Genomic DNA, 14,871 nt, shown 5'->3' on the forward strand with positions numbered 1-14,871 from the left:
GGCGCACGCCGCCCCACCTGGCTACTTTTCATGCTTTTCTTTAGTAGAGACGGGGTTTCGCCCTGTTGTCCAGGCCGGTCTTGAACTCCCGACCTCGGGTGGTCTGTCTCGCCCCTCCAAAGCCCTGGGATCACAGGAGGGCGTGAGCCACCACACCTCCTTTTTGTTTTGAACCGTGGTTTTGCCCCTGTCCCCCACGCTGGAGTACAGTGACGAGGTCTCGGCTCATTGCAACCTCTGCCTCCCACGTTCAAGCAATTCTCCTGCCTCATCTTCCTGAGTAGCTGGGATTACAGGCACCTGTCACCACACCTGGCTTTTTTTTTTTTTTTTTTAAAGATGGGGTTTCACCATGATGGCCAGGCTGGTCTTGAACTCCTGACCTCAGGTGATCCACCCACCTCAGCCTCCCAAAGCGCTGGGATTACAGGCGTGAGCCACTGCACCCAGCCGAATTTTTTGTATTTTTAGTAGAGACAGGGTTTCACCATGTTGGGCAGGTTGCTCTCGAATTCCATGACCTCAGGTGATCCACCCGCCTCAGACTCCCAAAGTGCCGGGATACAGGCACCAGCCCCCTCGCCTGGCCTAATCTGCTTATTCTTTATCCTCCCAGAACAAAAAGGTGTTTACCACCTTGGGAGACAGATTAGCATCTCCTTATTCTTCTGTGCTTATCTGACTGTAAGGTAACATTGGAAGAGAACACCATTAGGTTGATTGTAAAACTTTCCTCTGGCGGGAAAATTTTTTAACATTATGAAAATAAAGATACTGAGATGGGCACGGTGGTGCATGCCTGTAATCCCAGCGCTTTGAGAGGCTGAGGCAGGCAGATCACCTGAGGTCAGCAGTTCGAGACCAGCCTGGTCAACATGAAGAAACCCCATGTCTACTAAAAATACACACAAAAAAATTAGCCAGGCATGGTGGCGCATCCCTGAAATCCTAGCTCCTGGGGAGGCTGAGGTGGGAGGATCGTTTGAACCTGGGAGGCGGAAGTTGCTGTGAGCGGAGATTGTACCATTGCACTGCAGACTGGGTGACAGAGTGAGACTCTGTCTAAAAAAAGAAAAAGAAAAATACCGTGCTAATTCGGATTTTTTTCCAAGCAAGTAATAGTTAAAAAGAAAGCCACACTGGCTGAAGTGAAAGAGCACGCATTGGTTGTGTCATTGATTCGAGCTCAGTGATGGCTCTGAGTGGCTTTTCTGTGTCTTTGCTGATGTTGTCTCCTTCTTAGCAAGCTCGTTCCTTTGGTGGAAAGAGAGCTACCACTTGTGCCAGGACGGCTTCCAAAAATCAATGTAACATTTATTGGGTGTCAATTACGTGGCAAGCTCTATTCTAGACTCTGGGGACGCAGCCTAGACTGCCTTAGGTCTGACTAGCCTTTGCGCATGGAGCTCACATTCTGACGTAAAGAAGTAGACCTTGAATGCATAAACACAGAAGGTCTGGGGTGGAAAGTCACAGGGAGAGGAGATGGCTGGGAGGGGAGGTCTCTTTAGCAGGGGCCATCTGGGCAGAGACCAAGGGAGGAGTGAATCACATGGCTACCTGAGGGCGGAGACGCAGAGAATTCCAGGCAGAGGCTGGAGGCAGGAGCATCCTTCGGGTGTCCAAGGGGCAGCCCGAGAGTGAGGGCAGCCAAGTGCAGGGGTGAGGAGAGCGGCTTGGGAGGCAAGAGTGGGTAATGGGTCCCCACAGGCTGGGTGGGGACTTTGAGACTGCTGTTGGGTTCGGAGCAAAGGTCATTTTTGCGTGGGGATGCTAGGTTTGGCTGGGCTGCCAAAGAGTTTTCCAAAGGTTGTTCTGGTCCTTGGCACCAGGTCATTTCGTGCCTTTGGAGGATGTGCCGAGGCTTCTCCTGCGGATTTAATTTGCATTTCCCTAATGATTAACAATGTTGAGCACCTTCCACAGATTCGCTGGCCTTCTCATACCCTCTTTCACCAGGTACCTACTTGAGTCATTTGCCCATTTTTCTCTTGGGCTATCTGTGGTTGTCTTACTGATATTTAGGAGTTCTTTATATATTCCAATTACAAGGCCTTTGTCCATTTTACAAATCTCTTCTCCACTCTGGGACAGCCTTTCACCCTTTTTTTTTTTTTTTTTTTCAGATGGAGTCTCACTCTGTTACCCAGGCTGGAGTGCAGTGGCTTGATCTTGGCTCACAGCAACCTCCGCCTTCCGGGTTCCTGCGATCCTCCTGCACGAATGATATGGTGCTGAGAATTGCAGTGGGCTGTACTTTGCCACCGTGTTCTGTGGCCCTGGATGCTGGGGCCACAGCCAACCTGCTGCTTTCCCTCTCTTTTTTTTTCTTTTGAGATGGAGTCTTGCTCTGTCACCCAGGCTGGCGTGCAGTGGTGCGAGCTCAGCTCACTGCAACTTCTGCCTCCTAGGTTCAAGTGATTCTCCTACCTCAGTTTCCTGAGTAGCTGAGATTATAGGCACCCGCTACCATGGCTGGCTAATTTTTGTATTTTTAGTAGAGATAAGGTTTCACCATGTTGGTCAGGCTGGTCTCGAACTCCTGACCTCAGGTGATCTGCCCAACTTGGCATTCCAAAGTGCTGGGATTACAGGCATGTGCCACTGTACCTGGCCTATGTTTGGTTCTTTTGCCTTTCCATGCAAATCTAGAATCAAGTTGTTAATTTACACACACACACACACACACACACACACACACACACACACACACACACCCCTGATGGGGTTTCTACTGGGAGTCTATCCAATATATAAATCACTTTGGGGAGAACTGGTACCTTCATAATATTGAGGGTCCCAATCTATGAACATGGTGTAGCTTCTGTTATTCAGATCTTCTCTAATTTCTCTTGGCCATGTTTTGTAGTTTTCACCGTAGAAGTTTTGTATATCTTTTGCCAGACCTAATTTTGATTTTCTGATGCTATTGTTAATGATATATTTCTAAATTTTTCATTTTCTCCTTATTACCTGTTCATAGAAATAATTGATTTCTGTATATTTTCCCTGTAACTGGTGATCTTGCTAAATTCAGCAATTTATTCCAGTAATTTGTCTGTAGACATTTGAGATTTTCTTTTTCTTTTTTGAAACTTTCTTTTTCTTTTTTGAAATAGAGTCTCGCCCTTTCTCCCAGGCTGGAGTACAATGGGCCTCTAACCTCGCACTCCTCCCCATCCCCAACACCAAGGATCTCTCAGTGACTAGGATTAGCGGCAAAATAATGGCTCCTAAAGATGCCCTCATCCTAATCCTCAGATTCTGTAAATACGTGACCTCATGTGACAAAGGGGACTTGCAGTATGATTAAGCCAAGGGTCTTGGAGTGGGGAGAGTAGCCTGGATTATCCAGTGTCATCACAAGAGTTCTTTTTGATATATTTTTTTTTTTGAGACAAAGTTTCACTATTATAACCCAGGCTGGGGTGCAACGGCAGGATCTCAGCTCACTGCAGCCTCTGCCTCCTGAGTCTAAGTGATTCTTCTGCCTCTGCCTCCTGAGCAGCTGGGATTACAGGCATGTGCCGCCATGCCAGTCTAATTTTTGTATTTTTTTTTTTTTATAAGATGGGGTTTCACCATGATGGCCAGGCCGGTCTTGAACTCCTGACCTCAGGTGATCCACCCACCTCAGCGTCCCAAAGTGCTAGAATTACAGGCATGAGCCACCGCGCCCGGCCTGATTTTTGTATTTTTAGTAGAGACAGGGTTTCACCATGTTGGTCAGGCTGGTCTTGAACTCCTGACCTCAGGTGATTTTCTGCCCTCCTCGGCCTCCTGAAGTGCTGGGATTACAGGCATGAGCCACTTATGTGCCTGGCCACAAGCTTTCTTATAAGGAGGAGGCAGAAGCTGTAAGGACAAGAAAAAGGGTCCTCTCCACGAGCCTCAGAAAGCAGCAGCTGTGCTGACCTTGATGTCAGGCTTCTGGCTCCCTGAGCCAGAGGATCGATCTCTGTTACTTTCAGCCACCAAGTGCGTGGTACTTCGTGACAACGAACCACCAAAGCACCCTGCACTGCCTCGGGTCCCGTGTCACAGCCCTCTGTCCCAGTGTTATGTTCCCTACAGTACTTACATGTCTTTCACTTGCAGCTGAAAAGTACGTTGACTGAAACAGTGATCTCATTCTCTCTTTTTAATTCCAGAAGTCACGTATAATCACACTGTGAAACTTGGGAAACAACCCTTCCTTCCTTCAAAGTCAGTCCTGTTATTCATGTGGACCTAGTGTCTCCAGGATCTTGTGCCCTCATTAATGGCCTGGAAGGATGCCCGGACCTGCCGGTTCATCAGCGGTTGAAGCGGGCGATAGTTGTTCACCATCACCTTCTCCTCTTCACCAAGCGCAGAAAACAGGAGCGTACGAAATGCAGAGAGCTGGAATAGAGGACAGCCAGGGTGAGCTTGGTATGGGTGCGGATAAGCCAGCCCCTAGATGTCCCTCAGGCCTGTGTGGTCCTGTCCCATGATGAATCAGGGATGGCCCCAAATGACCAGTAAAATGGTGGAGGTGATGGTGTGGTGCAAGTGATGGTGTGCAAGGCAAGCACTGCCGCTTCGGCCTTGCTCTTCAGGATCACTTGCTCTAGGGGGAGGCTGGTCGCCATATTGGGAGGGTACTCAAGCAGCCCTGAGGAAAGGCCCATGGGGAGAGGAACTGAGGCCCCCAGCCAACTGCCAGCACCAATTTGCCAGCCACTTGGGAGGGCCAACCTTGGGAATGAGTCTTCTAGCCCTAGTGGAGCTTTCAGATAGCCGCGGTCCCAGCTGACATCGGGCTACAACTCCGTGAAAGATGGTAGGCCAGAGCCACCCAGATTCCCAAGCCATGGAAACTGTGGGAGATAATAAATTATCTTTGTTGTGGTTGTTGTTTTGAGATGGAGTTTCACGCTTGTTGCCCAGGCTGGAATGCAATGGCAAGATCTCAGCTCACTGTAACCTTGGCCTCCCAGCTTCCAGTGATTCTCCTGCCTTAGCCTCCTGAGTAGCTTGGATTACAGGCATAAGCCACCTCGTCCGGCTAATTTAGTATTTTTAGTAGAGACAGGATTTCAACATGTTGGTCAGGCTGGTCTTGAACTCCCGACATCAGGTGATCCACCCGTCTCAGCCTCCCAAAGTGCTGGGATTCCAGGCCTGAGCCACTGTGCCCTGCCAAGCCCTGCATATTTATATGACATCGGCCACCCTGGCTTAATACTACTGACTTTGCTTCTACTTTCCTGCCAGACAGCAGCATGCTGACATGAATGTCCTGCTCCTGTGCCGCCCCTCCACACTTCCCCCCCCCACTCTCTCCTGGTGGCACTGACCCAGAATGGGCACTTGTCAGATATATGCTTGCCCAGTGGCGTAAGGGCCTTGCCGACAAGGGCTACCTTCAACCAAAGCCTTCCCCATGTCCAGCAGCTGTGGTTGGGAGGCAAGCAGCTATTCTATGTCCCATGTCTCCAAGTACAAATGATATCATGCCATGATTTGTATATAAGAGAATATTTTCACAGACCCAGGAGATAGAAGGACCCTCGAAGAGCTCACCTGGAGCCCTGAGAAAGAGCTGAGCCAGAGATCTTTGGCGCGTGGGTCCTGGCTGTAAGGCCGGTTGCCTCGCCGGGAGGCTGGACACACCCACCTCTGCACTCAGCACCTGACTCTGCACCCGGCACCTGGCTCTGCACTTGGCACCTGGCTCTGCACTCGGCCCCTCGCTCTGCCGCATGGCTCCCCTGGAAGGCTCTTGCACCGGAAAACCTGCCCAACAACCTGCCAACCAATAGCGGCCTGCCTCATCTCAATCCTGCTCCCCTGGACCCAATCAGAGCACCCAGCTGTTGCTTGGTCCTCCTAGCCATAAAACCCCCCACCCCAGAAGTCAGCACGACTTCTCTGGCTCGGTTTCCCCGGACCAGAGAACCTTGCCCGGGAGCTGAATAAATTGGCATTTAATTTTCTTATACTGGCCTCAGTTTCCTCATTTTAAACTCGACAATGACCCCTACACTGGCCCTTAGGGGAACTGCCGTGCCTGCTGAGAAACGTCTGACGGGTGGGGGCGGCACACTTGGCCTCTAAACCACCTTGGACAGACAAATTTCCTACAGACTCTGTTAAGATTTCCAGAAAATATATAGTATAACTTTTATTTATTTATTTATTTAGAGACAAGACTCTCACTCTGCTGCTCAGGCTGGAGTGCAGTGGTGAGATCTCAGCTCACCACAACCTCCGCCTTCCAGGTTCAAGTGATTCTCCTGCCTCAGCCTCCCATGTAGCTGGGACTATAGGCACATACCACCATGCTTGGGTAATTTTTGTATTTTTATTGATTGATTTGAGATGAAGTTTTGCTCTTGTTGTCCAGGCTGGAGTGTAATTGCACAGTCTCGACTCACTGCAGCCTCCACCTCTCAGGTTCAAGTGATTCTCTTGCCCCAGCCTCCTAAATAGCTGAGATTACAGGTGCCCGTTAATTTTGTATTTTTAGTAGAGTCAGGATTTTACCATGTTGGTCAGGCTGGTCTTGAACTCCTGGCCTCAAGTGATCTGTCTGCCACTGCGTCCTAAAGTGCTAAGATTATAGGGATGAGCCACCATGCCCAGCCCAATAGTATAACTTTTAAAAATGTGTACAAGTATTATCAACTAATTAAAAAAAAAAAAAAACTGGGACATGGTGACTCACACCTGTAATCCCAGCACTTTGGGAGGCTGAGGTGGGTGGACCACAAGGTCAGGAGTTTGAGACCAACCTGACCAACATGGTGAAACCCCGTCTCTACCAAAAATACAAAAAATTAGCTGGGCGTGGTGGTGCGCACTTGTAATCCCAGCTACTCAAGTGGGTGAGGCAGGAGAATTGCTTGAACCTGGGAGGCGGAGGTTGCAGTGAGCCAAGATCGCGCCACTGCACTCCAGCCTGGGCAACACAGTGAGACTTCATCAGAAAAAAACACAAACACCAAGCAACCAACCAAACAAAAAACAGTAAAACTATTTAGACAGGAAAAAGGAAGAAAACTGAAATCATGCAGACCCATGACCCTGGGCCAAGTCCCATGAATGCCTCATGTTTCTGCTCTGACAGATGAGGGCATCACCCAGAACATGCTCACTCACCTCCTCCTGCCTTGTGACTTTGTCCTCACTGTTGAGATTGGCTTTGACCAACAGGGTGTGAGCACCACAGAGATCTCCCCTGTGCTCCTGCCACTGGCATGGCTGTCATTGAGAACCTGCTCGGAGTAGCCACTGTCCAAGAAATGTGAGAGACCCTGGCCCCCACTGCACCCCAACCACAGCCTTCCTTCTGCAAAGCTCCACCATCCAGGGCCCAGCAGCCTCCAGGCATTGCATGGACTGATGAGAAAACACAGTCAGTGCTTGCTGTGAGCTGCTGAGCTTGGGGTGTTTTGTGACTCAGCATCGTCGTAGTGATTGCTGACTCATGCAGTCCACCTGGACTTTCTCTACACACATGTAGCTCTGCAGCTTTCTGAAATAGCCACAAGAGAATCCTCCACCATCTCAATTATTATTATTATTTTTTGAGACAAAGTCTTGGTCCGTTGCCCTGGCTGGAGTGCAGTGGCGCGATCTCGGCTCATTGCAGCCTCCTATTCCCGGGTTCAAGTGATTCTCCTGCCTCAGTCTCCCAAGTAGCTGGGATTACAGGCGTGCACCATCATGCCTGGGTAATTTCTGTATTTTTAGTAAGAGACGGGGTTTCACCATGTTGGTCAGGCTGATCTGGAGCTCCGGACCTCAAAGGATCTGCCCACCTTGGCCTCCTAAAGTGCTGGGATTACAGGCATGCGCCACGCGCCTGGCCCCGATTCCTTACCGTCCTTCACCAACGGAGGTAACTCAAACTCTCAAGTTTCCTCTCACTCTACCATCTTACTGCCTACTTTTTTTTTTTTTTTTTTTGTGATGGAGTCTCACTCTTGTCGCCCAGGTTGGAGTACAGTGCAACCTCGGCTCACCGCAACCTCGACCTCTGGGTTCAAGTGATTCTCCCACCTCAGACTCCTGAGTGGCTGGGATTACAGGTGCCTCCCAGGACACCAGCTAATTTTTGTGTTTTTGTAGAGATTGGGTTTCACCATGTTGGCCAGGCTGGTCTTGAACTCCTGATCTCAGGTGATCTGCTCACCTCGGCCTCCCAAAGTGCTGGGATCACAGGTGTGAGCCACCACGCCCAGCCTTGTCCTACTTCTTTAGCCGATTTCCAGCATATGTCTATGACATCCATTTCTTGGTTAACGTGTTCACTTACAAGTAGCTACGGAGTTCCCGTATGGGCCAGGACCCACACGCCAAAGATGATGTCACTTCTCTCTCTCTCTTTTATTTTTGAGATGGAGTCTTACTCTGTCGCCTGGGCTGGAGTGCAATGGCACGATCTCGGCTCACTGTGACCTCTGCCTCCCAGGTTCAAGTGATTCTCTTGCCTCAGCCTCTTGAGTAGCTGGGACTGCAGGCACATGCCACCACGCCCAGGTAATTTTTGTATTTTTAGTAGAGACGGGGTTTCACCATATTGGTCAGGTTGGTCTTGAACTCCTGACCTCATGATCCGCCCACCTCAGCCTCCCACAGTGCTGGGATTACAGGCGTGAGCCACCACACCCAGCCTACTTCTCTCTCATTTTTTTTTTTACAGTAATTTTACTGGACGATCAAGCACTGACCTAGTTCAACCTCGTGTCCTTGGGGCACCTGCTCTGCCTGGAGGCTGGGCCACTGGAGATTAGATAGCGCTGCCCTAAAGCCATGTATCAGGGCCCTTTCCCCTCCTTCCGCTCTCTCTCATATCTCAATGTCATAAAAGAGCTGTGGTAACGAACTGCTGGCCAATCTCAACAAGCTCCGACTTCAGTTGGAAATTTCTTCTTGCGAAAGAACACCCCAAATGCGTGAAAGAATATCACTCGACAACGCTCTTACGCAGTATCTTAGTGACGCTGCCAAGCCAGAGAAACACCTTCCGTGAAGTGCTACCATGCCAGTTACGGGCACACTCACCTGGCCTGGGGCCACTTCAACTGGCTCCTTTTGGATGATCCAGGTGACCGACTCAGTCAGCGGCGGGGTGGTGAGGGAGCCCGGGTAGGTCCAGTAATCCCGGCAGGTAGGCAGCAGACTGGAGGGGTCGAAGGGGCCCATAGCTGCCCGTGCACCCTGAGAGACCAAGAACCACAGCCCATGTCAGTTCTCAGGAAAGACTGGGAGCTTCAGGAAGGAAGAGAAACCGCGTATGTTATCTCAGTATGTGAGGCCTTCATGGCACTAGGAGGGAAGCGCCTTCCTCCAGATAAGGCCATGAGGCCGCTGCTGTCACGCCTGGGAGCAGTGATGAGAAAATGTGACCCGTCTATACAGAGCAGGGATTCCTCCAACTTACATGGGTGGGAATCACATTACGCCAGCCTACACTGGCGCTTACATTTTTCCTTTTGAAGTCACTTCTTGACTGGGCGCAGTGGCTCACACCTGTAATCTCAGCACTTTGGGAGGCCAAGGCGGGTGGATTATTTGAGGTCAGGAGTTGGAGACCATCCTGGTCAACATGGCGAAACCCCATCTCTACCAAAAATACAATTACCTGGACGTGGTGGTGTGAACCTGTAATTCCACCTACTCGGGAGACTGAGGCATGAGAATCACTTGAACCCAGGAGGCAGAGGCTGCAGTGAGGCAACAGAGTGAGACTCTGTCTCAGATAACAAACAAATAGATAAACAAAGCCATTTGTTTTTGCATACCTTGGCTGCCAAAAAATATTACTTTTTTTTTTTTTTTTGAGACGGAGTTTTGCTGTTGTTGCCCAGACTGGAGTGCAATGGCGCGATCTCGGCTCACCACAACCTCCGCCTCCTGGGTTCAAGCAATTCTCCTGCCTCAGCCTCCCAAGTAGCTGGGACTACAGGCACGCACCATCATGCCCAGCTAATTTTTGTATTTTTAGTAGAGACGAGGTTTCACCTTGTTGACCAGGATGGTCTCGATCTGTTGGCCAGGATGGTCTCGATCTCTTGACCTCGTGATCCACCCGCCTCGGCCTCCCAAAGTGCTAGGATTATAGGCGTGAGCCACCGCGCCCGGCCAAAAATATTACTTTTTATTGTAATAAAATATACGTAACATAAAATTTACCATCTTAAACAATTTTTTTTCTTGAGATGGAGTTTCGTTCTTGTTGCCCAGGCTGGAGTACAATGGTGTGATCTCGGCTCACCAAAACCTCCGTCTCCTGGGTTCAAGTGATTCTCCTGCCTCAGCCTCCGAAGTAGCTAGGACTACAGGCATGCGCCACCGCACGTGGCTAATTTTGTATTTTTAGTAGAGACGGGGTTTCTCCATGTTGGTCAGGCTGGTCTTGAACTCCCGACTTCAGGTGACCCGCCCGCCTCGGCCTCCCAAAGTGCTGGGATAATAGGCGTGAGCCACCGTGTCTGGGCTGTCTTAGCTATTTTTAAGCATACAGTTCAATGGCGTTAAATACAGTCACATGGCTGTGCCACCATCTCCACCGTCCGCCTCCAGAGCTTTCCCATCATCCCAAACTTGAACTCTGCCCTGTCCCCACTAAACACTAAGCCCACCTTCCTCTCCCAGGTCTGGCACCCACCATTCCACTTCCAGCTCTCTGAATCTGAGGACTCTGGGGACCTGATACAGGTGGGATCCTATGCTTTTTGTCTTTTGTGTCTGGCTTATTTCAAGTTTATTCAAGTTTATTTGAGCAGAGTTTATTCAAGTTTATTCACAATTATGTGTCAGGATTCCCTTCGTTTTAAGGCCGAACACTATTCCCCTGTATGGACGGAACACACTGTGTTTAACTATTCATCTGTGGATAGACGCTAGGGTTGCTTACGCCTTTTCACTGTTGTGAATAGTGCTGCCATGAGCATGCGTGTACAAGTATCTCTTGAAGACCCTGCTGCCAACCTTTATTTTTTTTTCCCTGAAACTCGCTCTATTGCCAGGCTGGAGTGCAGTGGCACAATCTCAGCTGACTGCAACCTCCACCTCCTGGGTTCAGGTGCAAGTAGCTGGGATTACAGGTGCCTGCCACTATGCCCAGCTAATTTTTTGTATTTTTAGTAGAGATGGGGTTTCACTCTGTTGTCTAGGCTGATCTCGAACTCCTGACCTCAGGTGGTCCGCCCGCCTCAACCTCCCAAAGTGCTGGGATTACAGGTGTGAGCCACCGCGCCTGGCCTCCCAACTTTTTTTTTTTTTTAAGTGTTGGGGTCTTACTTTGTCACCCAGGCTGGAGTGCAGTGACACCATCACAGCTCATTGCAGACTCTAATTCCTGGGCTCAAGCAATCCTCCTGCCTCAGCCTCCCAAGTACCTAGGACCCCACACCAGGGTTTACAATTGTTTGTGGCCAGGAGGTCTTGCCATCTTGCCCAGGCTGTTCTCCACTTTTGGGCTCAAGCAATTATCCTGCCGTAGCCTCTCAAAATATTGGGATTACAGGCATAAGCCACCGTGCCCAGCCAGCTCTTTTGGATGCATACCCAGAAGAGTGTGACTGCTGAATCACAGGGTAGTTCTATTTATAATATATATATATATTTTTTTGGAGACAGAGTCTTTCTCTGTCTTCCAGGCTAGAGGGCAGTGGCAGGATCTCAGCTTACTGTGACTGGGCCTGGCAGCAACATAGCCCTCATCAGCGTCCCGACCCACCAAGCATAACTCTGCACCTGCCCTGGCCAGCACCGTGGGACAGGAGTCCAGCCGGAAGTGACAGCGTCCCTGACTGCAAGGAAGGGGGCCTCCCTGCTCAGCCACAGCACCTTGACCTCACTTGGGCCTGGCTTTCAGAAGTGGAAGGTGGCGACCCAGATGCCTTGGGCTTGTCTCCTGAGGCCAAGCAGTGAGGGTCAGGGCCAGGAGAGGCGGCTGAGGTACCAGAAGGAAGCCCAGGAGTGTCCACGCCGGCAGACACATGCATCACTTCTGTGTACACATGTTCACATTTGCAACTATCCAGTTAATTTTTTTAAAAACAGCATTATAAACCGGTTGTGATGGCTCACATCTGTAATCCCAGCACTTTGAGAGGCCGAGGTGGGAGGATTGCTTGAGGTCAAGAGTTTGAGACCAGCCTGAGCAACAAAACAAGACCCTGATTCTACCAAAAAAACAAAAAGCAGCCGGGTATGTGCCTTGCTCCTGTGGTCCCAGGTACTTGGAAGGCCGAGGTGGGAGGATTGCTTGAGGTCAGGAGGTCGAGGCTGCAGTGAACTGTGATCATGCCACTGCACTCTAGCCTGGGTGACACAGCTATATCCTCTTTTTTTTTTTTTTTGAGATGCAGTTTTGCTCTTGTTGCTGAGGCTGGAGTGCAATGGCGCGATCTCTGCTCACTGCAACCTCTGCCTCTCAGGTTCAAGAGATTCTCCTGCCTCAGCCTGCTGGCTAGCTGGGATTACAGGCACCCGACACCACATCCGATAATTTTTTGCATTTTTAGTAGAGATGGGGTTTCACCATGTTGGCAAGGCCAGTCTTGAATTCCTGACCTCAGGTGATCTGCCCACCTTGGCCTCCTAAAGTGCTGGGATTATAGGTGTGAGCCAACATACCTGGCCAAGATCTTTTCTTAAAATAAGTAAATAAAAATTAAGGTGAACAATCGTATGATTTTGGTATATTCATGGTTGGGCAGTCGTCACCAAAGTCAATTTTGGAGCATCTTCAACACCGCAAGGAGGAAACTTGGTACTTTTTAGCTCTTGTCCCCACCCCGCCCCGCTGCTCTGGTCTCTGTGGGTTTTGCAGGAACTGAATCATGTAACGTGTGGACATTTGTGTCTGGCACCTCTCACTCAGCGCGGCGCGTTTGAGGCTCACCCACACTGCAGGGTGAGTCAGAGCTGTGTCCTTTCTGACTGCCAAGGAACATCCATCGCACAGCCTAGCTGGGTTGTGAAGGGGCAGGCTGCTTGTGCACACGGATGACAGGCGGGTGTGCAGGGAGACATCTGGGTGACAGGAGGGTGTGCAGGGAGACATCTGGGTGACAGGAGGGTGTGCAGGGAGACACCTGGGTGACGGGGGGTGTGCAGGGAGACATCTGGGTGACAGGCGGGTGTGCAGGGAGACATCTGGGTGACAGGAGGGTGTGCAGGGAGACACCTGGGTGACGGGGGGTGTGCAGGGAGACATCTGGGTGACAGGAGGGTGTGCAGGGAGACGCTGGTCTCCTCCCGCCTGCCACACGTCCCCGCTCCTAGGGCAGTGATGTACCAGTCGCTTTCTGAGCAACTACTTCAAATTTTCTGAACAACCCTTTGAGAAGCATTTCTAGTTTCCTGATGAAGACAGACAGACAGACAGGTAGAAACAACTTGCCCAAAGCCACGCTGCCAGTCAGGGCCACTGAGGCCTGGCCCGCTCCTCCCAGGGCTGCAGTAATCAGTGAGGGGAGTGGCAGGCCCCAGCCATTCCACTGCGGGCAGGTTTCTTGCCAAGGAAGCTTTCTAGCCTGGGGCCGGGAAGAGGATGCCTTGTGTTGTATCCTCATCCCCAGAAGCTCCGGTCCTGTCTCTACAGTGCCTGAAGGCTGGAGCAGCCATGTGGGTACAGAAAGCTGCTCCCCCTCGGGGCCCCTAAAACAAGTCAGGGACCTTCTTTTATGCATGTGGTGAGCCCAGGCGGCTAGAATTGGGACACTGGTGAGCACGCTGATGAAGCTGAGACCATCCTATCCGTTATCTGAGCGTGGATGGACCAGCCACCCGTGGAAAGCGCCACAAGCCTTTGCTGGTGGAAGTGGGTTGCCCTACTTTTCTACCAAGCCCGCCCCACACTGGAAACAGCTCAGGGAGCTTGCGGTGCTCCATGCAGTTTAGCAAGGCAGAGTACAAATGGTGGGGGAGGCTGGGCGCGATGCCTGACGCCTGTAATCCCAGCACTTTGGGAGGCTGAGGCGGGCAGATCACCTGAGGTCAGGAGTTCAAGACCAGCCTGGCTAACATGGCGAAACCCAGTCTCTACTAAAAATACAAAAATTAGCCAGGCATGGTGGCGGGCGCCTGTAATCAATCTCAGCTACTCGGGAGGCTGAGGCAGGAGAAGCACTTGACTCCAGGAGGTGGAGGTTGCAGTGAGCCAAGATCGCACCAGTGCACACCAACTTGTGCAACAGAGCAAGACTCCATCTCAAAAAAACAAACGAAAAAATTTGGGTGAGGGAACAGGGAAACAGAACCAGCAGAAAGAAACAGATCAGGCAGGGACAGTTGACTCTGAAGGGCACATGAGGGGCCGTTTGGGGTGCAGGCGCTGCTCTGTGGGGTTCTGGGCCGGCGGGTACACAGCTCTATGCATTTGTCAAGACCCATAGAACTGTGCACCACAGACAGTGTCTTACAGCGTTGCAAATTCTCAAAACAGCCCCGGATGTTGGAGAAGCCAGGATGGAGCCCAGACTGTGGTGAACGAACCTAACTGGATTACAGATGTGGGACATGCCTCCCGACGGGGCCGGGGAACTGGGATGTAGAGTTCCAGAGCTGCCACAACCCTCTTGTGCTGAAGCCCCAAACCTTCTTTATTTATTTTTAATCTTTTGAGACAACGTCTAGATCTTGTCCCCCAACTGGCTGGAGTGCAGTGCCTCGATCTCGGCTCACTATGACCTCTGCAACCTGGGTTCAAGCGATTCTTCTGCCTCAGCCTCTCAAGTAGCTGGGATTACAGGCGCCTGCCACTATGCCTGGATAAGTTTCATATTTTTTGTAGAGATGGGGTTTCACCATGTTGGTCAGGCTGGTCTTGGACTCCTGACCTCAGGTGATCCACCCACCTCAGCCTCCCAAAGTGCTGGGATTATAGGC

At 50.8% G+C, this 14,871-nt stretch overlaps 1 protein-coding gene across 4 annotated transcripts in view; it reads right to left on the reverse strand.

Moving 5' to 3' along the window:
- Positions 1–4,126: 4,126 nt before the first annotated feature.
- The window catches only part of CA5A (carbonic anhydrase 5A), a 52,723-nt gene continuing 41,978 nt past the window's right edge, over positions 4,127–14,871 (reverse strand). For 3 of the 4 annotated variants that reach the window (XM_032284655.1, XM_032284656.1, XM_032284658.1), the window contains 2 exons: positions 9,034–9,189; positions 4,127–4,383 (listed from right to left, as the gene is read on the reverse strand). In XM_032284655.1, the coding sequence (XP_032140546.1) occupies positions 4,231–4,383; positions 9,034–9,189 (309 nt within the window). In that variant the 3' untranslated portion in view covers positions 4,127–4,230. The remainder of the gene's footprint in view (positions 4,384–9,033; positions 9,190–14,871) is intronic. The other variant, XM_032284657.1, reaches the window with a different exon arrangement.

This window comes from Sapajus apella, unplaced genomic scaffold (assembly GCF_009761245.1).
Source record: "Sapajus apella isolate SASKATOON/1434 unplaced genomic scaffold, GSC_monkey_1.0 scaffold15, whole genome shotgun sequence".
NCBI lineage: Eukaryota > Metazoa > Chordata > Mammalia > Primates > Cebidae > Sapajus > Sapajus apella.